At 54.7% G+C, this 23,552-nt stretch overlaps 1 protein-coding gene across 1 annotated transcript; it reads right to left on the reverse strand.

Annotated features, from left to right (window-relative positions):
- Positions 1 to 272: 272 nt before the first annotated feature.
- EXTL1 (exostosin like glycosyltransferase 1) lies at positions 273 to 13,064 on the reverse strand. Its single transcript, XM_079777807.1, has 11 exons — positions 11,850 to 13,064; positions 6,710 to 6,800; positions 6,320 to 6,427; positions 5,278 to 5,397; positions 4,660 to 4,792; positions 4,359 to 4,465; positions 3,250 to 3,339; positions 2,520 to 2,606; positions 2,033 to 2,193; positions 706 to 877; positions 273 to 551 (listed from the first exon to the last, which is right to left on the reverse strand). Exons 1-11 carry the CDS (start codon positions 12,617 to 12,619, stop codon positions 396 to 398), a joined length of 1,995 nt encoding a protein of 664 aa, XP_079633933.1. The 5' UTR covers positions 12,620 to 13,064; the 3' UTR covers positions 273 to 395.
- Positions 13,065 to 23,552: the final 10,488 nt, after the last annotated feature.

The raw sequence follows: 23,552 nt of genomic DNA on the forward strand, positions 1-23,552 counted from the left end.
GCGGCAAGGTAGCTCGAGCAGTGCCGGGACTGCGGGAACACGGGGCTGTGAAAGCGCAGAGGAGACCAGCCGATCCGGAGAGCGGATGGGGGTCGGGCAAACCCCGGGGGAGGCGAGGATTTGAAAGACAAGACGTCTGCTCAGCCGAGGAGTCTGCGGGGGCAAAGGCACGAAAACAGGATAACGCCTCGCACCTGGAAACAGAAGCCGGCTGCCGGGCTGGAGGTGGGGCGAGGCCCCGCCCCCGGCTCTATGATAGGCCAATCGGGGTCTGACGTATTGGCCACTGGGCGCCCTGATTGGGTCCCTGGATGTCTCAGGGGCGGGGACACCTGAGCCGAGCCTCCCGCTCCGAGCAGACTCCGCGCGCCGGGCAGGACGGGGCCCCGGGGTCCTCAGGGCTTCTCCAGGCTCCGGTACTTCTTGCGCAGCACGGACACCGGGTCCTTAAAGAGCACTGGGTCCAGACGGAGGCGAGAGGACACCAGGGGCATGTGGCCGAACCCCGCCGCCATCTGGTTGATGCAGTCCGGGGCCGTGGGCTGCGGCGCCTAAGATGGGGAGGAGAAATGCGTCGGAGTTTTCTGTCCTTCCGGAACCAGCCTCCCCCCGCACCCCGCAATAGGAAGAATTCGTGTTGGCCGGTGAGAGGGAACCCTCCCTCCCGTCTCCTCCCAGTGCCGACCAGCCCCCCTCCATCCTCACCTGCGGCGGTCCGGCTTCCCCGTGCCACTTCCCGTAGGGCACCTTGATGGGGGGCAGCTTGGTGGCCGCTGCCACCAGGAAGTTCATCAGGACGTCCGCGCAGGCGGGTGCGGCATCTGCCAGGCTCCTCAGCGCCTCGGGCAGGGAGTGGGTGAAGAGGGTGTGGTAATACCTGGGCGAGGGGGGAAGACAGGGGGGGCTGTAGCTGCGTCCACCGCCCCAATTCTGTTTCCCCAGTCCTGACCTCACTCCCCCTTTAACCCCCATCTCCAAGCCTCTGGCTAAAACCCTGCTCCCAGGGATGAACTCAGCCAAATTGGGGACAGGAGGGCGGTGGGGAGAGATCAGCGAATTCCAAGGCCATCAAACAAGGCAGCCCAGAGCCAGCTTCTGGAAGGATGTGGATTGGCTGAGGCGGCTCCAGATGAGCCCTCCCGCGGCCCTACAGACGTGAGGAGTCTTCTTCACTTACTGAGAACCCCCTGCAAGACGTTCCATATCTGGTTTAAGCATGTGTGAGGAACTCCTGTAAAGAAGCTCTTCAGGATTCAGTCCCTGCCCCAAGACGGGGTGCTAGTGCAGTTCCCCAGCTCATCACACACACTTTTTAAAACATTTATTAAAATTTATTTTATCATTTGATTATCAGAGCAGCCCTGTGAGTTGAACACATTATAGAGATGAGGAAGCTGAACCTCAAGAGAAGTGAGGAGACCCTGGCCGGTTTGGCTCAGTGGATAGAGCATTGGCATGGGGACTGAAGGGTCCTGGGTTTGATTCCAGTCAAGGGCACATGCCTGGGTTACGAACTCCATCCCCAGTGGGGGGCATGCAGGAGGCAGGCGATCAGTGATGCTCTCTCATCATTGATGTTTCTATCTCTCTCCCTCTCCCTTCCTCTCTGAAATCAATAAAAATGTATTTTTAAAAAAGAGAGAGCCCTGACCGATTTGGCTCAATGGATAGAACGTCGGCCTGTGGATTGAAGGGTCCTGGGTTCAATTCTGGTCAAGGGCATGTACCTTGGTTGTGGGCACATCCTCAGTGTGGGATGTGCAGGAGGCAGCTGATCTATGTTTCTCTCTCATAGATGTTTCTGACTCTCTATCCCTCTCCCTTCCTCTCTGTAAAAAATTACTAAATTTTTTTTTTTTTTTTAAAGAGAGAGAGATGTGAGGAGACTTGCCCATCTCGCAGCTGGGATATGGCAGATCTGGGCCTTGAACCTGGATCTCTGGGCTCTAGGCTGACTGCTGTGTTCACTCCATGCCCCCCTGCTCCTGGTTTAAAGAGCCCCCAATTCCGGTGCCAGGGCTACCCCCTGTACCTGTGGTAGAAGGCTGCCGAGGTGAGGACCACGGAGAAGTTGTTGACCCTCTCAGCAGTATAGCACCAGCCCCCGTGGGCCTCATCCCAGAAGTGGCTCCGTGTCAGAAAGCCCACCATCCGCTCCGGGAAGCTCTGCCACACCACGAAAGCAAAGTCCACCTGGGAGATATGTAAGTGAGGTGTGAGGAGGAACATCCAGAGACATGGAGGCAAAGCCAGCCTGGCTGATGGAGGCCAGGGGTTGGGGGAGGGCGTAGGGGAACTTTTTCAGCTGGTAGGAGCTGAAAACAATGTTTTTGAAAGAGTCATTAGAAAGCTATTCGATTCCAAAGGTGGAGGCCGAGTGAGTGGCTTGCTGGGGTGGTTGCAAAGGCAAAAGGTGGACCTCGACATCCGGCCCTCCCTGCTCAGGGACTCCGAGGAGCCACCAGGGCCCTCTGGCTCAGTCCCCACCCACACGGGCTCCTCTAGGGCCCAGTCCTCACCTCACTGGTGGAAAGACTGCTGTGGGCATCAAGGCTGAGGATGGCATCGGTGCTGATGGCACTGTACGGGAAGAAGCGGTCACTGGCCTGCAGGGGAGGGGCGGGTGTGGTGTGAAGGACGGGCAGTGAAAACAGCAAGCCGGCGCAGCACTCGGACCCGAGACTCCTTTCACCTCTCTGGAGTTCAGTTTCCTCGTTGGGGACAGTTGGTGTCTAGGGGCCCTTATAGTTTGGACACCTCAGGATTCCTCCCTTGTCTCATTGGATGCTGATCTCAGCTCTAGAGGGGGTTGTCAGGCATCCTTCATTTGAAAGAAACAGGTCCAGAGATGAAGGGACTTGCACAGAACCACACGGCAAGCAGGTGACTCATACCAGCCCAGGTTAGCAGAAGACCACCCCCCACACACACCCCCACCCACACCCCCCGGCCCATGTGCTGCCATCCGGCTGTTTCCTCGGGATCCCAGGAAGGCCTCTATCCCTCCATCTGAGACATCCAACACACCCCCAACTCATAAAACCCCAGTTCTCTGGAAGCACAATTCACAAGGGCCAGCCAGGGAAGGGAGAGAATCGTGCCTGCTAGGTCTGCAGCCAAAACCTCCTGTCTGATTTCTTCAGGCCCAACCTGAGGTCCAGCTGTGGCTCAGGCCCAAGGAAATGCCTTCCCCAGTTCCCAGCCTTCCAGAGTGAGCCCACCTCTTCCAGGCCCCTCCCCATCCTTTACCTTCCTGTGCCCCTCGATGACTATCAAGGGCACTGCTGTCTCAGGCCAACTGGGTGGGGGTGGCTTGTCACTGCTCCAGAGGACCAAGATCTAGGAGGAAAGGGGGGTGTTACTGAAGTCTGGGGCAGTAAGGTCCCAGGAGCCATCTTCCTCAGGATGGAGGAAATCTGGGTGAGCAGCTGTGTAGGTGAGTTGGGGAAGAGCTTAGTTGGAGCCAAGGTCTTTTCATTACTGCCCTGTTCTTGCCTCTGGGCTTCTATGGGGGCAGGAATTCCAGTGACATGAAGGTAGCCATTAGAACTCAGGCGGTGGTAGCCCCTAGCCGGGGTCCTGACCCATGCCCCACGCCCATCTTCTCTCGAAGATTTTCATTCTCCTGCTCCATTATCATCCCAGCCCAGGTGTTGCGTCTTTGCTGCCACTCCATCTGTGCCCTGGCTGAGCTCACTGCTTCCCTGCTCTGCAAGGACTCTAGGGAGTTTATCTGCTTCTCTGGAAGGGACATTTGACAGTCTGTACTAGGAAACGCTAAGCAAATCAACCTCGGGGCAGAACCCTTTCCTGCTTTTTCTCTGTATCCTCAGCACCAAGCCCAGGGCCTGGTGCTCCGAAAGGGACTGCTGGGTGAATAACCGAGTGGACACAGGTCCATGCCTCAAGAGGCACCTCTTTCCAGATAAAGTCATCAGTTTCCATGGGAAGGTAGAAAAGAGGGTGGGGGGGAAAGTGTAAGAGGCCTGGGACTTGCCTGCGGTGTGGCTCAGTGGTTGAGCATCGACCCATGAACCAAAAAGTCACAAGTTCAATTCCCTGTCAGGGTGCATGCCTGGGCTGTGAGCTCGATCCCCAGTAAGGAGGGGGAGGGTGCAGGAGGCAGCCCATTGATCGATGAGTCTCTCTCATCATTGATGTTTCTGTCTCTCCCTCCCTTCCTCTCTCTCTAAAAATCAATAAAAATTTTTTTAAAAATTGGGACTTACAGAAAAAGGCAGCAAGGGCACTTGAAAGTCCTCCCCGTGCCTCCTCTCCCCAAAATGGTGGTTATCTTTGGGGTCCTGCCCTTTTCCCCCACCCTGGATCCCAGGACCCCAGCTGGCAAGGGGGCAGACCTGGGCACAGTGCTGGGAGCCTGCCACTGCCTGGATGAGCTTCAGGGGGGGCTGGCCTGTGGCCCCCACCCAGATGAGGGCGCTGAACCTGCCTGCAGGGCGAGAGCCTGGGGGAAGGATACAGGCTATTAGGGTGGGAGGGGACAGAATGCCCTGGAGAGTGACCTGGGTTGGGGACCCTGGGAGCCAGGAGATGCTGGGGACTTGGGGAGGGCCTTGGTGGGGCTCTGTGGTTGAGACTGGGAGGAACTTGGGGGGAGCTGATGAGGGGACTTCAGGTTGTCCCACCCCCAGGACATACCCTGCTGAAGGTAATAGAAGGGGAAGTCCGAGGGACTCGTGGAAAACGTGGGCAGGGCCAGGAGCACCCCTGGGGGGCTGTTCCACATCAGCGATGGGTGAGCGGATGCTCCAAGGATCCGGTCCTGAATAATCTGCAAAATGAACGCAGGCTCTCCAGAGGGAGTGGGCGGGGTCTGAGGAAGTGAGGACCTGGCCTTCCCTCTCCTCCCCCTTAAGGCTGAGGGTGGGCGGCGGCAGTTGCATCACCTGATCCCTGGGGACAGAAGGGTTCAGAGGCGGAAGTCCGGAGTAGGGGGCACTCAGGGATGGTGTCCACAGTTGGCAGATGTTGGCGAGCTTGCCCCCCTCTCCTTCCTCACTCATGACATTCTTTCCAGCCCCAGAACCCCTCCCAACACAGCACCCGGCCTCCAGGGCCTATCAGCTGGAGTGGGTACATGCACAGCTGTCCCTGTACAGATGGGAAAACTGAGGCCAACACTGGGGAAGGAACGTATCCAAGAGCTCCAGTCTCAGCTTCATCCCAGGAGCGTCTTTAAGGCGGAAGCCCAGACAAGGCAGAGAAGGTACTGGGGGAGGGGCGAGGCAGGACCCCCACCAGGGGAGTCCCCCTTACCTCGAGGGTGGTGCGGATGACCTTCTCCACGGAGGAGAAGTAGGTGTCCCACAGGAACTGGGTCTGCTGGCGCAGGGCGAGGACCCGCGTGGGGGGCATCTCCCGGAGGGCAGCCAGGACCTGGGCCGCAGAGGGAGCAGAGGAGCAGGCATGCGGCCTTGTCAGCCCTGACTGACCCTCGGGTGGGGACAACCTGGGGTGGAGGTCTGGGAACCAGAAGCCCTCGCTCCGTGGGTCTCCAGTTAGCCACCGCCACCCGGGGTCAAGTCCCAGGTAAAGCGTACGGAGTTCACGGGTCAGGGAGAGCTGAGTGTAAATGCCATTTAGTAACTGACGGGGACAAGTTACTTAACCTCTCTGAGTCTATTTCCCCGTCTATAAAGTGGGGAGAATCTTTGTACCTGCCTCAGGGTGGTTGTGAGGATTAAATCAGCACCTATTAAGTGCTCAGCACAATGTAGAGGCTCAATGAATAGTAGATGTTATTAACGCTACACCATTCTCACTTCTCAGCAGATTCAAGGCTCACACACGTTTTTCAGAGCTGGGCAAAATCAGTTTCATCAGATGGAAAAGTCACTGTGTCTTCCTTGGCCACCCAAAGCCACATGGAGGCACTCCAGTTCTGATGTGTGTGTGTGTGTGTGTGTGTGTGTGTGTGTGTGCGCGCGCTCGCATATGTATATATGTATGTATGCATGCATGCATGCATGCATGCGGTCTTCCCTTAAATTGGGTATTTAAGTAGTCATGGACCAGTGGGGCTGAGCCCATGGAAATCACCTGGTCTAACTTATCCCATTGTACATATGGGGAAACTGAGGCTGAAAGAGGCTCAGGACGTGCTCTCAGAACCCTCAGAAGTCTGCCTCCTTCTGATCCTATGGAATCCCAGAGGCTTGGTGGGAGGAGGGGGGATGGTGAGAGGGATCATCAGTATACTACATTAGAGGAGGACTGAGGCTAGCCTGGGGGCTGGGATCCTGGGGTCCCTCCCATGTCCTGGGTCCAGTCCCACCCCAGGGGCAGGGCCCTCAGCTACCTGCAGAGGGAGCCTCTCGTCTGCTACAATGGCCGCCTTGGTCCAATCGATGACCTCCGCGAAGGGCAGCTCCCAGCGAGGGCTGAGAAGCACAGGGATGCAGCCAGCCTGGGGGGCAGGGGTGTCACTGGCGGGCCCAGCCCCACCCTGCACTCACCCACCTCCCACTTCCAAGTCAGCAGCTGCTGCTATTGGGGGCAAGCAGCAGAGGAGAAACGTGTTTTGGGGGAGTGTGGGTGCTGTGCAGAGGGTGAGCCGACGATGGACACAGGTGCACCTGAGTCCCAGAGCAAAGAGCAGCTCTCCTGCCATTGGCCTGGGGCCCAGAGAACCTGGCGGCTCAGGAGTGTGGGGGGACGGGGATGGGGAATGCTCAAGTTGGGGTTGTACCTGCAGGGCTTGGAGGAAGCGCAAGGCATCAGGACGGCGGCCTGGGATGAGGCAGAAGGTGGCGTTGGGCAGCGCTGCCCCAGGGTGGGTCCTAAGGAGGCACAGGAGGCCTGTGACACTGCCTTCCCCCACCTGGCTCCCTCCATGACACCCAGCCCCACACCAACACTCCCAGATCCCCGACTCCCCATGCACAGACACTCCATCGTGCTCTCAGCTACCTGCTAACAAACACTCAGCGACACACGGATACACAAGCGCCAGGGGCACACTCGCCCCTCACCCACACCTAAAGCCCAGGGTTCTAGCTCCACCTCTGTCCCTGCTGGTCTTAGTCACCTCCCTTCTCTTCTCTGGGCCTCAGTTTCCTCATTTGCAAAGTGGGAGGCAGTGGGACCTGTCTTTCCAAGGCCCAGCCTGACTTGGACATACATGTGTTAGCCCTACCACGGCTCTGCCACACACAGACTCTCAGGCAGCCCTCACCTGAGTGGCTTCCATTCTGCCCCCGCCCCCCCTCCCCCCCCCCCCGCCCCGCGCCCTGAAAGCCAGGCCCATGAAAGGCTCCTCTGTCACAAGGTGGGCTGGGCCCCCAGCCTGGAACCACACAGGAAGCTGCTGCCAGAGGCCCCCTCGCCCAGAAGACAGGCCGCCTCTGTTCCTCCCACCTCCTCCCCCAGCTCCAGGGCCACACTCAGGCTGTGTGCCTGTGGGGCAGGGGGCGGCCACAGCCCACCCAGAGAAGTGCCCATGACCTAGCTGCTGGGAGGGAAGGGGCGGTGGGCAGGCAGGACTCGGGTGCACAGGCCTGCTCCGAGTAGGACTGATGGATAGGGCCCAGAGGGTCCCAGGATCCCTCTCAGCTCCAGCCTATCTGGTCCTGAGTCTGAACCTTCAGGAAGCAGTCCTGGGAGTCTTTGGTCTCTGGACCAACTCTCATTGAACAGATGGGGAGACTGAGTCTCAGACTCAGAGGAGCTCAGGGTCTCGGCGAGAGTTGGGCAGAGCTGGAACTAGAACCAAGGTGCTAACTCTGGGCCCTGGTGGTTTGAACTACTCAGAGCTGCTGCGGGGGGGTCTCCCAGAGACCCCAGCCCTCTTCCTCCAGTGCTAAGGTGTCCGCCAGGCTTTCCCTGGAAGAAGCCTCAAGTTAAACAACAGAACACCCTCCACCTCATTAAAAGGGGCAGCACCAGACAGCTGTAGCGCCCCCCCCCCCCCCCCCCCCAGTGAAGCCCTAAGGGATTGAAAGTGCCTGAGGTTAAGGCTTCAGAGAACCCAGAAACAAAGAGCCTGCAGAATGAACTACACCCCTCAGTCCTCATTAGCCTCAGCAGTTCCCTCTCTGCACGTCCTTCTCCCTCAGCCTGGAGCACCCCTCCACTGCCTTGCAGCCCAAGGAATCCTACTTGATCTTAATATCTAAGCTCAAACATCACCTCTTCCAGGAAGCCTCCCTGATTTCTCTAGAGATGGCACCCTCCTCTCTGCCTCATCACCTCTGTGTGCCCTGGAGTGGTAAGAAGCCAAGCTCGCCTTTATTGAGCACATACTTTGTGCTTTACAGTCATTATCTCAGTTCACTCTCACAGCAACCCTATGAGATGGCATGTGATGTTAGTATCCCATTTTACAGGTGAGGAAACGGAGGCCCACAGAGGTCACATAGCTCTGAAGTACAGGAGCCAGGCAGGCAGCTTGCACAGCTTCTCTCTGCATAACAATGTGTTATAACCAGGGACCTGTCTGTCTCTCCTACAAGGCCGAACTACGTGAGGACAGGGCTGTGCCTCCCTCAGCTCAGTATCTCCAGGACCTAGCAGAGTGCCTGGCAGAGAGTGGGCACTCAGCGGGTGCTAAATGAATGAATTCCCGGTGTGCCATGGAGGCTAGACCCAGGCCCGGTGGATCCAATGCCTGAAAAGTCAGCTTCAACACAAATTCTAGTAACGAGCTGGTTGTAAGTAGCCAGTAGTGGGTGGCTTTGGAAGGTGGTGAGTTCCTCATCAGTCGAGGTAAACAAACAGGCTAGATGAGTGTGTGTGTGTGTGTGTGTGTGATGGAAGGGTCATCGTGGTAACTGCCAATTAAGCCTTAGGGTTCTGTGACCAGGTAAGTGCTTGTCAAGGCCTCAGGGCCTTAGTGCCCAAGGCTGGCGTCAGTGTGGCTCTGCCTACTTTCGGATGCCCTAGGCACTTTGACCTTTGTGGCCCCTTTGCCATGAAAAATAATTATATTTGGTAACTGTGCTGATATAAAAATAAGCATACTCATATTATAAATGAAAATATTTTCTTCTACCTAAACGTTTATTTTTTTTCTCCTAATTTTGGGGGGAAAAAAATGAAAATAATTTCACAGGATCCCAAAAGTATCATGGGCCCTGGGCACTGCACCCCCTGTGCCCAGCGGAGATGGGCCAGGGGACTTTAAAACCTGCATTGAACTTGTAAATAAATAAATAAAAACCAGGGAGAGCCTGTACACATGTTGCTTGTTCCCACACAGAGCACCTCAGAAAGGACACGAGAGGCAGCGGTGTTTGGTTCCGGGAAGGAAAGCGGGGTGGCCAGAGACGGGGTGGGAGGGAGCTTTTACTGCATGCCCCTTTGTGCCTTTGGAATGTTGTGCCACGGGAATGAATTCCCTATTCATAAAAATAAGTAACAATTTCAGTGGGTGGAGGCTTATTCCAAAGCAACAGGCGTCTGTTCAACAAAGGTGGAAAAACACGGGCTTCGGAGCCGGAGTGCAGGGTCTCACCCCGGTGCCGAGCGCCTGGTCAGAAACGTGAGGGAGGCCGTGGTGAATCAAGGAGCTTGTCACCAAAGGCCCTGGGCTGGCTCCCTCCACCTCTCTGAGCCTCAGTTTCCTGTTCCTGGAAATGGGGATACGAATACCTCCCTTGAGGGTGCATCAGAGGGTTGGGCATGACTTACCCACAGCACCAAGCCCAGAGCAAGCTTTCCCCAAATACTCGCTTCTTCCCTCCCCCTCGCTCCTGCCAGCGGAGCGAAAGTGGGGCCGTGGCAGGGACTTCGAATCGCCTCTTTCTCTGGCCGGCAGTTGTTTACTCAGGCTGCCTTCCAGGGGCTGACCCCAGGGCTGTAGGCCTCTCTCTGTGACTCTGTCCCTATACTGTCCGGCTCGAGTAGGGAGCTATCTGGCACTTCAGGGAAACTGAGGCTCGAACTACCCCAGAGATTAGAACTCCTGCTGCCTACAGGTGGGCTGAAGCCAAAGACAGTACTTCCTGACATTCCGAGGACAGTATTCGAGCCTGCCAGGCGTCATACCTTGGAAATAAGCTTATCAAAAATGCTATTCAGAGGATTAGAAAGCTGATTAGAAAACGTTGGCCAGTTCTGGCCAATTTTGAATCAATCAGTAAACATTTAGTGAGCACTTACCTACTGTGCACAGTTCCCTAACTTCCAGTTTCTCAAAGAAGTTGAGGCTGCAATAGCTTTCAGATTCACCAACAACCAATTGCATTCAGCAGCGACTAAAGTCCGCTGAAAGAACTTTCTATAAGCAAGAGTAGCGAAGTGCCGGATCAGAAAAGGGCGTGGGGTATGGTGATGGAGGAACCTTGTCACCTAAGGTGAAATCTGGGCTTGGGGTACCTGGGGGATCCTGACTTTTCAGGTAACGGCAGGCGTGGCTCCTGGCCGAAAGGCCGTGGGAGCTGATGGGGGAAATGCTGTCCTTAGCCCTGGCGGCGGGGTGCTCCCTAGAGGAGGTGGAGGGATTCATTCGCACAAGTGCCCTTTGGCCGAGAGAAGCCCCAAAAGCCCCAAGCAGAGGCAAAAATGGAGTGTGGCCAGGTGAACAATTCCTGGGAGGGAAGTGGAGCTCAGAATAGCGCATGTTGTTCCAGGAGAGGACAGGGAGGTGCCTGGGAGAGGGGGTAAAGGAAGGAGATCAGGGGGACGGGTTCCCACTCAGGTCTGCCCTGGGAGATGGAGAGGGAATCCTCTGCTTTGGGGGCCCTGGACAACTTCAGGATTGATATAAAAATGAACATATTCATGTTATATATGAAAATATTCTTGCTTGCCCAGCCAGCCTTTGGATACTGCTGGCCTCCTGGGGGTGCAGAGGGGTTAGGGTGCTTAGGGGTTAATTGCTCTATCACCTAAGGTATGTCACCCCAAATAGCCAGGCAGAGAGAAGTTTCTAAGAGCTCTCCATGACCCTTAGGCTCTGGTGCTCCTTATATGTACTGGGACTCTCACTAGCAGGAAGTTCTTCTGTAAGTCTAGCCTCGTTCACATTTTGGCTGTAACCAAAGGCTGTTTCCTGGAGAGGCTAATCCCCCAAATTAGACATAAGAGCAGCTTCCATCTGTGACTAATCTCCATGGCTCTGAGGCATTTGACGGGGTTGATCATAAACTCTTCCTTAAAACTCAGAATTCGCCCTAACCGGTTTGGCTCGGTGGATAGAGCGTTGGTCTGCGGACTGCAAGGTCCCAGGTTCGATTCCGGTCAAGGGCATGTATGTTGGTTGCGGGCACATCCCCAGTAGGGAGTGTGCAGGAGGCAGCTGATTGATGTTTCTCTCTCATCGATGTTTCTAACTCTCTCTCCCTCTCCCTTCCTCTCTGTAAAAAATCAATAAAATATATTAAAAAAACACACCAAAAACAAAGAAAAACAAAACCTCAGAATTCTAATGCTGAAGGCAATTCTGAATTAAAATACTGGCTGTTCTCTTTCTGGCTGGGTGGCTTCAAACAAACTACTTGACCTCTCTGAGCCTCAGTGGCGGGTACACGAACAATGATAGCAACTAGTATTATCTTATTATAATCAAGATTTATGAAAGTGCTTAGCACAGAGCACACACTATAGAAGTGTTCTGTCAAATAAAATATTAAATTGGAATAAGATAAGAAGAGTAAGAGTGAGTCATGTTTTTTGTTTTTAAAGATCCCCGAGGGAGACTCCAAAACCTGCCTTGGCCACCTCTTGCAGCAAATCAGCCATGTTGGTGGTAGTGCTCTCTGCTGTCGAACCTGACTGCCGCCTGCTGTGGCTGGTTCTCCCATCTCCGTCCTGCCCTCTACCTTGTCCTCTGGGCTCGCTCCCATCACAGGTCCCTCCCATTCGGCCCCCGAAGGGAAAGGTCCACTTACTGCTCCGGTCCATGGTCCTGCTCGCAGTGTCCGTCCCAGGGGCAGGCAGGGGAGTCGGGACCTGCCACGCGCCACCCGCCCCTCTCCTCCGCCAGGGCTAGCAGCGCCACCCTGGGGTGGGGGCTGTGCTGGCGCAGCTGGCCAGGAGCTCCACCTCGAACCGGGTGGGCTTCAGGGAGAAGCGGGAGGGCCACGTCGAAGCCGGGCCGGAAGGTGTCCACCGTGGGGCTGGCCTCGGCCACCATTGCCTGTCCCAGCGGGAAGGTCCAAGAGCAGGAGGCCGGGTGGAGCCGCAGGACCAGGTGGTTCTTGCCCCCATTCCATTTCGGGGGCACCAGGCTGCACTCTCCAGCGGGGGCGTCCAGGCTGAGGAGGTGGAGGCAGGCCTCGGTGGGGCTGACGGTGTGGTAGCGGGACCCCTCAATGGAAGCCAGGATCTTGTGCTGAGTCTCAGAGGTGGGTCCGGCCGCTGGGTACACGAACACCTTGAAGCCACCACTCCTGCACTTCGAGGTGTCAAAGCAAGCTCCCCAGTCGCAGCTGCCACCACGGGGCCCTCGAGGAAGTTGAGCGGCATCTTCTGGGAGCTCCCCAGGCTGGAAGAAGCTCTGAAGGAGCTCTGCATCCAGCCAGCGGGGCCAGCCTTGGGGGGCCCCTGCCCGAGGTCCGGTGGGCACTGCCAGGCGGAGAAGGGGAAAGATCCCCAGGAGGCCGAGGAGCCAGGAGGCCAACAGTGCCAGCCAAAGGGACTTCCTTCTCCACGACTGCATGTGGCCACCACAGCCAGGGCCGGGGAAGCAGGAGGAGCAGGGGCCTGAGGGGGGGGGGGGCCGCTGGAGCTGGGATCAACCTAGTGCAGCGCCCTCATTGTACAGATGGGAAGACTGAGGCTCATCAAGAGCAGGCTGCCTGCGCAGGGCCAAACAGCAAGTCACCACCCAGGCGCCAGGAGGCCAGGAAGGGCCCAGCTTTCTGGCTTTGCGTTCCTGTGGTCAGGACTCTGCTTCCTTGGTCTTGGGACAAGCGAGCCAGCCTTTGCCCTCCCAGCAGGGCCCCCTGCCCCCAAGCACTATTCAGGCTGATGCAACCTCTGTCCTGACTGCTGGGCTGTGTCCTTCTGCCCTTCTGGCTGAACCCCCTGACCTGGCCCTCAATGGGAACGACTGTCTGCCAGGCCATGGGGGACCTGTCAGGGCTCCCACAAGAGGCAGCTTGGCCAGGGTGCAGGGCTGGTCTCCCCAATCCCCGCCCCCCCCCCACACTCGCCACCCGCCCCCGCCGCCTGAGCAGTCCCGGAGCAGCCCTGGCCACCCCTGTGCCAGTGGACCGGCACTCCTGGGCTCCGGGCCCTGTGGCTGAGCTAAAATTAGACCCTGTGCCCCATGTGGGCTATCAGGGTCAGCTGAGTTCAAGGCCTGGGTGTAGCCGGTGCTCCCTGCCTGGGGGGCCAGGAGGGCTCTTGGTCCTGGTCCCCTCCCATCCTACCGCTGTCTCCGTCTCGGGCAGCTCAGCCCCTCCTCCTCCAACCCCTAGAGGCTGACCCTGCACCCTCTGGCTTGGAGCTATCCCCTTGCAGAGGCCAGCGACCCTGCACCAAGGCTCTGCCCCAGGGTCCCCAGCCCTTCCCGTGCGCCTTCTCCCTTCCCTCTCCAGGCACCATCTGGCCAGCCTAGCTTTCTCTCCCAGCGGCAGCCCGGCTCCTCCCCTGCCAGCCTTGATTCGTTCCTGGCCGGGAGGCAGGGTCTCCCCTTAACCCCTTCCAAACCAGTTTCCTTGATTGCTAATAATAACCAGCAAGGACCACACCTCGGTTTGCCACAAGCTACCACAGCCTGTGTCTCTGAATTCTCACATCAACCCTTCAAGGCGCGGAGTTTAAAGCGCCAGAAGCATGGCTGGGTAGGGTAGCCAGCATGTTCGTCATCCCGGAGTTCTGCAAGCCGTTTTGATGCATCAAGTAGAGGGTGGAGGTAGATATAAGCCCTCTGAAAGGCTCACAGTCGCCACAGACGGAGGGAAGGGGAGAAGGGGAAGCAGGGCCAATTCTGAGATGGGTGCAGCAGGTCAGCGCTGGCCCCCAGTCAGCTCTTACAGGCTAACTGTTCTGTTTCTTTAACTCCCCGGACACTGTCATTTTAATTTAGAACATCTCAGATTTTTTTTTTTCTTATCATTACTCCCAAAAACGTCCTCCAAATGGCCAGCAAAGGGGGAATCTGGCCTCTTCGCATGACAGGGTCAGTCACTGAGTGATGGACTGACGTTCCCTGCACGGGTCAGGTTCTCTCTGTAGTGAGAGGCCTTTGCACATGCTCTTACTGCTCCTGCCTGCACGGCGTCCCTCTGTTTGCTGGGCTAACTCCTCACCCTACAGCAAGCATGTCAAACGCAAAGGCTAACATGGGCCAAATAAACGAGGCATTCGGCCCACGGCTTGCCCTATGGGAATCAGCTCCCTTCCTATAGGAAGCCTCCCTGACTCTCCTCCGACTGGGTTCGGGCCCTCCTCTAGGTTCTCATGCCATTGCTTCATCTCTCTATACCCAGACACATGCATTCATTCATCCAACCAATACTTACTGAGTACTACTGGTAAATATTGGCCGAACTTTATGCCAGGCACTGGGAATATACCACTGAAGAACAGTAATAGCTAACATTCATATTGCTATGCTTTTTCATTTAATCCTTTCCTATGGGGGCCACGAAGGAGATACCATCATGATTCCACTTTACAGATGCAGAAATGGAGGCCCAGGGAGCTTCATGTAACTTGCCTAAATTCCCATAGCTTAGCCAGAATCTACACCCCGGCGGTCCGGTCCGTTCCCTTAGCCACTGCACCATTCCATCTCCTACAGAAGACAGACATGGCCCTAGGTCACTGTCCCAGGGAAAGAGAGACCAGTAACCAGGCAATTACTGAAGAAGGGGGCAGAGGAGGCGTCTGAGGCAGGAACACCTCCCCTAAGACCTGAAGGATAACAATGTGTCTTTTAGGACAATCCCTGTGGCTACCTGTGTGGGAACAGTGAAAGGGGTGAGATATATTTTGAGCCAGGGCAAAATGACAGGATTGTTGATGGGTGGGATGTGAGGGGTTGCCTGAGCCCGAGGCAGGGTGGAGGTGCCAGCAACTGAGATGGGGAAGACTTGGAGGGAAGGGGGGCAATTTGGGGAAAAGGTCGTGTGGACTGAAAAGCGGCCACCTGTTAACCCTGACAAGCTCAGGGGAGGCTTGCATGGTGGGCCTTGCAAACTCAGAGACTGAAAGTAACCACAGAGGATGGTCTGAACATTGAAGTTCCTAACTAATAGCAGGTCATGGCGGTAGTCACATCCTAGTCCATCTCTACCTTCAGTGAGCCTGTCTGTTGCCTTTTTTGCATCTAGGACAACATACCTTTGAAATGTCAGAGTAAGCCCCTTTTCCAGACCCCTCAGGGCATAACTGCTGCACCAGAGCAGAGACCTCCGACCCCTCATTGTCACTCTGGTTCCCACATTCCATCTCCATGTGCTGTAAATGTTATTAGGTATCCTGTACCCACCAACGTAAAAGAAGTTATGTGTCTCTCCCTTTCACTCTTTATCCAGTCCCAGAAATGCCCCCGCTTTGCTTTCTCCTGCCCCCGTCATCTACCACCCATGGACTTCATGTCACCCTCCTTGCATTTTCTCCTTTGATTCTGGTGTACAAAATCAGATGCAAAACTGCCATTCTCTGGAGCACTTTCTCAATTTGTTGAGTTTTTGCTTCCAGGCAATTGTCATCAGTTTGATTCAAATAAACTCAAAATTTTTCTACAGGTTTGGACATTTCTTACATCGATAGTCAGGTTCTAAGGCTGGGAATTCATCCTTCTCATCCCCTGTACCAGCATAATGAATGTCCAACCAAAGCTTGTTGAAGGAGAGGATGGATGGATGGATGGATGGATGGATGGATGGATGGATGGACGGACAAAGTTGGGAGGGCTAGGAGGCCAAGGCCAGCTGTTGAGAGGATGGTGGTGGGACACCTGCTCCAGCTCCAGGCCCCCTGGCTGGCTCAGGCCCATGCCCACACTTGAGCGCACACACACGCCTTCTCCTACCTTCATCCTTGCAGAGGAGGCTCTCAGGCCAGCTGGGCCTGGGCTTGTCTGAACTGCCATTCACATACTTGCCTGGGGACTTGGATGAAAAAAGAGAAGGCAGGGCATTCTGGCAGGCAGGACTGAGCTGGGCTCGTCCTAAAAATACATGTCTGGGCTCTGCTAAGGGCTCTGAGCATCCATCAAAGCCATTAGGCGTGCCTGTCCTATACCTGGGCTCTGATCACTGGAACAGAAGCCAACACTTTGGGGTGACGAGAGTGAGACAGGGCAGGAGAGAGGAGGACAACAGTGAGGAGGAGGAGGAAGAGGAGGAAGAGGAGGAGGGGGGGTAGGAGGAGGCACTGGGCTATAGTTCAACAAAGGGAGGATTCTGGGAGGGGCAGGAGGCTTGTTTGTTTCCTGCAGGGCAGTTTGAAGCAGGCCTCTAAGTGGGTTTGCAGATAAGAAGATGCTCTGGATGGCATCCCAGAGCTCAGCGATGTTTGTTCCATGGCTGTGGTGGTGTCATGCTGCCTGGGGCGGGAGGGGCGGGGGGGGAGGGGCGCAGGAGGGGCGGGTCTGAGGGCTGCCTGAGCGTGGAGTTGCTTCCTGCCTGAGGTGCCAGGTATCATATTGGTCAAGGTGCCCAGGCAGGAAATGGAAGCTAACGTCACTGTGTTTGATCGGAAGTGCCCCCTCTTTGCACCCTGACTCTGCTTCCCCACCATCCTAACTTTTCTGGGAGGGCGCGACATCTCCGGAAGGAATGTATCTCGTCTTCTAGGAGAAAGGGGCCTGGGGCACTACCTGGGGCTGTGGTGAAGAGCACAGCGCAGGTGCTCTTACCAAGCTGTGTGTTCCTGTGCAGGTTACTCCACCTCTCTGTGCTTCTGTTTCCTCATCTATACAATGCTGGTAATAGCTTCTTTCTCAAAGGCTTGCTGGGGAGAGAATTAAATGAGAGAATGCCTGGCACAGAGCAGGCACCTAACCAATGGCATCCTTTGTTCCTCCTCAGCCCAGAGGGGGGTGAGATGACTTGCCCCAGGGACACTAAGCTTCCATCTGGGGTAGATCAGGACCGGTTTTCCCCTCCCGCACCCATGCTCTTCCTGCCGCACCTCCATCTCAGTTCAGAGCTCTAGGAGGCAGTCACCATGGAAACCCATCTGTTGCTTCTTTGCTGCTGCTTGTTCCTCCCGCTCTGAGCTGGCTGGGTGTCTCACTGAAAAATTAACCAGTGGAGCCTCGGGGGTCTCAGCTCACTTGCTTGAGCACAGATAAGTCCAAACTGTGGTCCCCAAGGGGCATCATCAAACAGGCCCCCAAGGGTCATGGGTCCCTATGGATTCAGGCCCAGACGTTTAATAGGTCTGAGAACTAAGATGCTAATTTGTAGAAAACAGATATCCAAGAGTGATACAAATGATTTCTGACCAGTAGGGATTATAGGTCATAACCCAAAGGTCATAGGTCACGCACTGTAGGGCGTTTGGGGCTGGAATCTGATTAGCAATCTTCTTCCAGTGTTCTCCATGCTTCATTGATTATACCCGTCAGTCCTCCGAACTAGCTTTATCATCCTGATAGTTTCCTCATGATTACGTGAAATACAACTTTAACTTGTGCTCACGATGCGTTTGTCTGATAATTTTTAAAAAATTCAGATGAGTATAATTTGGTAGCTCACTGGAGCCTCATGTTCCTCCTCTGTAAAATGGGGAATTCAAAGGAGGAGCTGACCAATTTGCTGACCCTGCACCAGGCACTACTGAGTTCTTGAGAGCCATGATTTCATCTAAGCTTCACAGCAAAACCGCAGGGGCGGGGTGGTGGCTCTTATCCCCTTTTACAGGTGAGGTGAGTGAGGCTCAGAGAGGTGAAGTGATTGCCCCAAAGCTACACAGCCAGTGAGAAACAAAGTCTGTATTTGAACCACTGCATCACAGGGGGCTAATTCCTGCTTCTGTGGGGCTGGTTGAATGAGAAAACAGGTGGGGAAGTGCTTGGCAAGCTAGACAGGTATGCTCACTTGTGAATAGTTATCGACGGCCCAAGGCATCCTCCTAACCAGACACAGCTAGGCATGGCCCAGGATCTGGGCTCCCCTCCTATAGGGTGGGTTTCTGTTGTCTGAGGTGAGTAGGCATCGCTGGTCCAGCCCCTCACACACAGGACAGCATCCCTGCCTGAACCTGCAGAACAGTTTCCGCCCTGGCCTCCCTTTGGGGCCTGAATTGCTGAGACAGGTGTCTGGCGGACAGCAGGCCAAGTAGAGTCCATTTCAAACCCTGGTCTTGAGGTTATTCTGTCCCATCCTCCTGATGGTTTAGATCCTCCGGAATTAGATCTTCTCTGAAGGCTCCAGAAGCCATGCCCAGCCTCCTCGAAGTTTCCGGACCCAGCTTCACCTCAGCCCTGGGCCCAGGGGTTAATCAGTGGGGCCAGCAGACAATGTTTACGAGCAGGCAGACAATTATCAGCCCGCTTTCCAAAGCAGCGGCAGGAAGATTTATTTCTCCCTCCTCCCTCCCTGGAGATGCCACTCGGCAGAGTAAACACAGCTTTCTGCTGGCTTCTGAGGAGCTGCCAGCTGAGAGGTGGGAGCTGAGAGGAGGTGCAGGGGCTCAGCCCCATTTCTCTTGAAGTCTGGGCTCCACCTTGGGCGCCTGGCCCCTCATTTAATCCTCAAAACCACCAGAAGTGCTAGGTGCTCTTTTTTCGTGGGGGGAGGGAGGGAAGAGAGAGAGAGAGGGAGGGAGATTTGTTGTTCCACTTATTTATGCATTCATTGGTTGCTTCTTGAATTCCCTGACAGGATCAAACCCAAAACCTTGGTGTATCGGGATGATGCTCTAACCCAGTGGTTGGCAAACCGCTGCTCGAGAGCCACATGTGGCTCTTTGGCCCCTTGAGTGTGGCTCTTCCACAAAATACCACGTGCGGGCGCGCACGTACAGTGCGATTGAAACTTCGTGGCCCATGCGCAGAAGTCGGTTTTTGGCCTGGGCGAGTCTATTTTGAAGAAGTGGCGTTAGAACACTCAAGGGGCCGAAGAGCCGCATGCGGCTCGCGAGCCGCGGTTTGCCGACCACTGCTCTAACCAACTGAGCTACTAGGCGAGGGGGCAAGGTGCTCTTAACTCTGCCTCCAGATTGGGGAAGGGCCCAGCCGGCAGTGTGGTTCAGTGGTTGAGCATTGACCTTGAACCAGGAGGTCACAGTCTGATTCTGGTCAGGGCACATGGCGGGTTGTGGGCTTGATCCCCAGTGGGGGGCGTGCAGGAGGCAGCCAATCAATGATTCACTCTCATCATTGATGTTTCTATTTCTCTCTCCCTCTCCTTTCCTCTCTGAAATCAATAAATCAATACAAATATATTTTTGTGGAAAACAGATTGGGGGAGGGAGATGCAGAGAGGTGAAATCACACGTCTAGGGTAACCCAGCTAGTGGGTGGTAGACCAAGCCATGGTCTGTCTGACATCAGGCCTGCCGGACTTTCTACTTTCCCGTATGGAAGAAAAGGCTGTCGATTTGTTGAGTCTCTACTGTGTGTCAGGCACCATGTTGGGCACTTTACTTCTTCCTCTGATCTGGAAGGAGCATTTCCTAGAATCCCTTTACTATGCCATTAACACCAGAAGAGTGAGATAGTGCCGTCCATAACTGAGGGAGGAAACACAGGAGCGAATCCCAGGAAGAAGAGATGAGCCTCAAGTTGCCACGTGTAATCCAACCAGAGTCCTCATCAGAGGCCCATGAGGTCCTGTCGGTTTCACCTCCAAGCTGCCCCCATGCCTCAGAGCCCACGGAAATTATTCACACTAGCCAATCCTAAGCCTGCTTACCCTGCCTCATCCCTTCTTACCGTGGACACCACAATAAAGACTCTGGCCCAAGTTTCCCCTTGTTTTCTCTGCCCCCTGACCAACCTGGTGCTTCCCCATGGGCCCCCCGCAGCAGGGCGTGACTCCTCCCCTAGGATCTGTGAATATTGCAAACTGTCTTTTCAATGGTAGTTGTCCCCTGTTCTCATCATACCTAAATAATAATAAAATCTATATTTTAAAACAAACTCCTCAGTGGTTTCCATCATACAGACTAAAAACCAGGCTTCTTTCCACAGTCTAGAAGGCCCTCCAGGATCTGGCCCCTGTCTGCCCTCCAGACCTTGCCTCCTTCCCTCTCCCCGGCTCCTCCAGCCCCACCGCCTTCTCTCTATTTCTCAGATCCAGCAAAGTAGTTTCCACCTCAGGACCTGGCTGTTCCCTCTCCAGGGCACATGCCTCTCCCAGAGCCCAGTATCATGGCTCCTTATTGACATCTAGGGCTCAGTTCACATGTCCTCTGCTCAGAGAGGCTGCTCTGAGCGCTCACCATCCAGGAACAGGAGCAGCTAGCAGCCCTTGGGTGTTTTCCATGTGTCAGGCACCCTTTTGTGTACTTCCCATGTGTTCACCCTTAGAATCCTCCAACCCTATAAGGTATGTATTAGTATTATTATTTCCAGAAACAATAATAAGAAACAGAGGCTCAGAGAGGTTAAGTGATGTGACCAAAGTCCCACAGCTAAGAGGCGGGACAGCTGGGATGCAACCCAGCAGCTCATTTCGCGTCCACACGTCCACGCTCTGAATCACTACGCCTGGCAGATTAAGTTTATCTCCTGGGCAGAGTAAGTTTAAAAATAACTATTCTTACATTTCTTTTTTAAAATGTTTTCATTGATTTCAGAGAGAGGAAGGGAGAGGGAGAGAGAGAGAGAAAAACATCGATGATGAGAGGGAATCATTGATTGGCTGCCTCCTGCATGCCCTCCTATTGGGGATTTGAGTCTGAAACCCAGGCATGTGCCCTGACCAGGAATCCAACCTTGACTTTCTGGTTTGTAGATCAATGCTCAACCACCGAGCCACACAGGCTGGGCTAAAATAATTACTATTTTATTACATTGTATTGAACAGAGGCTGAATTCCACCCACCCATTTTCTCTAACCAAATTTGAACTCCTTTATGCAAATCACTCACTGCCCCCTTATCATCTTACACCAATTTTCCTGACTTACTTGGACCCTGAAGGCATTTGTGTTTGCAACCCCCCGCTCTGGGTGCCTCTTACACCTTCCCTCATTCTTTTAACCCACTGTGCCAGGTGAATGGTTAACATGGTGGTCCAGGGGCAGGCTAAGTAGCCATCTCAGATGGTGGATAAAGAAAAATTGAATTTATTTAAGGAAAGCTCTTGTCGTCAATGGGCCCGGGGGCTGAGTCAGTGAGCTTGGAATGCAGATGGAATTTGGATGTGCAATCAGGTGTCTTGAGGACAGTTTCAGCTCCTTGCATGGTCTGACTCCTGGTGTCCAGCAAGTTTTTCCTGGCCTTTGTTCTTCTGTGGCAGGAAGCCCTTAAGGATCGCATTGCCCTATAGTCCTAACTCCGGGCTCTGCGCTAGGCCCACTGAGATGAATCAGATGGCATCTGTGCCTTCAAGGAGCCCATGGCCGTGAGGGGAGGCGGACCTGCACACGGTTGTCCCACTGCACTGTTACATAAGCGATTGTGGAAATGTCAGTGCATATTAGGGATTCAGCCAGGAAGGATTTCTCAGAAAAAGTGTCAGCTCTGCTGGGTTTGCAAGACTGGACAGAACACAGACAGGAAAGATGCAGCACAAACAAATGCACGGTTGAGCGCTTCACGTGGAGGGACCGGACTGCTACTTTGGAGTGAATCTAACTGGATGAGTCTTGAAGGCCCCTGGGCTTCTGATAAGGGTGCAGCCTTCGCCACGGGGGCTGAAAGCAGTCTGAGGAGGGTTTTAAGCTGGGGCTGATGCTGTGTTGTCGGTAAGGGTTCTCCCCTCACACCGTCCTCATTTTCCCAAACCTGCTGAGCACTTGGCACCTGCCAGGCCGGCTCCTGTTCTGCAGGCTGGGAGCTTTTCCAGGCATTTGATGGGATTGATGATAACAAGGCTGGGAGCCAGGAAAAGCAGTGCAGGAGTGGGAATTCAGGCCTTCCTTGGCTTCTGGGCTTCCCCGAACTGGCTCGGCCTCCAAGAATCATTTTTGATGAGAGATTCTGGGAAGCAGGCCATTGCCAAGGCCAAGTAAACTCCTGAAGGAATGGAAGGAGCCCAAAAGTAGAAAGAGTAATGGCCTCCCCAGTTTTCCCCTCCTAACTGGGAGGGGGGGGTGAGGGGGGGGGCGGATGTCCTGCCCCTCCCTGTGCAGGAAGCCCCCTCAGCCTGGACTCACGCCTCTGGGCTCCAAAGTCCCTACTCCTCCCAGCTAGGGCTCTGGCGACTGCCTTGGGGGAGGGGATGCCCCCTCAGTTGTAAAGTTAGACCTGCCATTTTAAGTGACTCTCTTAACAATGCTTATTCTATTTTATGTTCTCCATTATCAGGAAGAGAAGAGAAAATCCAAAGCTCGTCACTCAAATACCAACTGAAAGTCTCTTAGCAACAAGGTAAAGGCCAGAGTGGGATTGTGGCTGACTAGAAGGGGACCTTGGACCATTGGAAGATGAGATCTGTGGTGAAAAGGCTGGAAAATCAACCATTTGCTGAACACTCAAAAGCATTTGGGTCTTAATCCCAGAAGAGATTAGATTGGAAGGAAATGCAATTGGAACTCAAGTATTTTATTTTGCAACCGAAAATAGTCTGGGCCCTACGCAGATCTTCCTAACAGTGGCAAAAGAGGTAAAGGAAGCTGTGACATCCCTGTTTCTGGGGAGTTTAAAATTCAACCAGCAGATGTCCCCAGCGTGGCCTGGTCTAGAGCAGGAAAAGGAGAAACGACCTCCAGCTGCCCCTGTCATGCCTGGGAATCCGGTTAGCCATGCGTGTTCTGGACCAGCAGCAGAACACCGATTAATTAGCCAAAGGGAGCCACTCTCTGCTCTGCACTAAGCTTTTTATGTTCCGCCATCAACCACAGCTTTAATTAAATCCGGGGCTTAATTACCACAGTGCAGTCTGCCATCACTCTCTCCTGATGACTTTATCTTGGATCCTGGAAGGATGGTGGTGACGGCAGTGTATCAGGAGGAGAGATGAGCCTAAAGAAGCCTAAAGCACAGACTCTGAACACTGGTGATGTGAGGGCCCACGGGGTGGGCAGGTGGAAGGATCAGCTGTCGGACCCAGCACCTGACCTCAAGTTGCTCATAATTGATTGCAGAGTTAAAGCTTCCTACCTAGGAGATGGCACAAGGCGATGTGAAATAAGCCGCCAAAGGAGAGGCACACACCAGTATCCCAGCAACTGAGAGGGAGCAGAGACCCTTTGGGACTGGACCAGGGGAGCTTCCTGGAGAGAAAGTGAGGACCTAGAGGGATTTTCAGGGAAGAACATGATTACACAAGGCAGCAGGCAGGGCAGTGTACCCAGTGGAGGGAAGAGCATGAGTGTGGAAGTAACAGTGAGAACCTGATTCATCTGGAGGATGAGGAGGAGGCAAGTGTAGCTGGGAACAGAGCCGAGCAGAAGAGAAGGGGTTCCTATCAAAGAGGAGCATGAGCAGCCCTTTTGGAGAAGGTGGGGGACAGGTTGGGGAAGGCCCTGAATGCCAGGCTAAGAAGTTGGGACCTCATTCAGTAGGTAGTGGGAAGCCAT

This window comes from Cnephaeus nilssonii (genome assembly GCF_951640355.1).
Source record: "Cnephaeus nilssonii genome assembly, chromosome: 7".
Classification (NCBI taxonomy): domain Eukaryota; kingdom Metazoa; phylum Chordata; class Mammalia; order Chiroptera; family Vespertilionidae; genus Cnephaeus; species Cnephaeus nilssonii.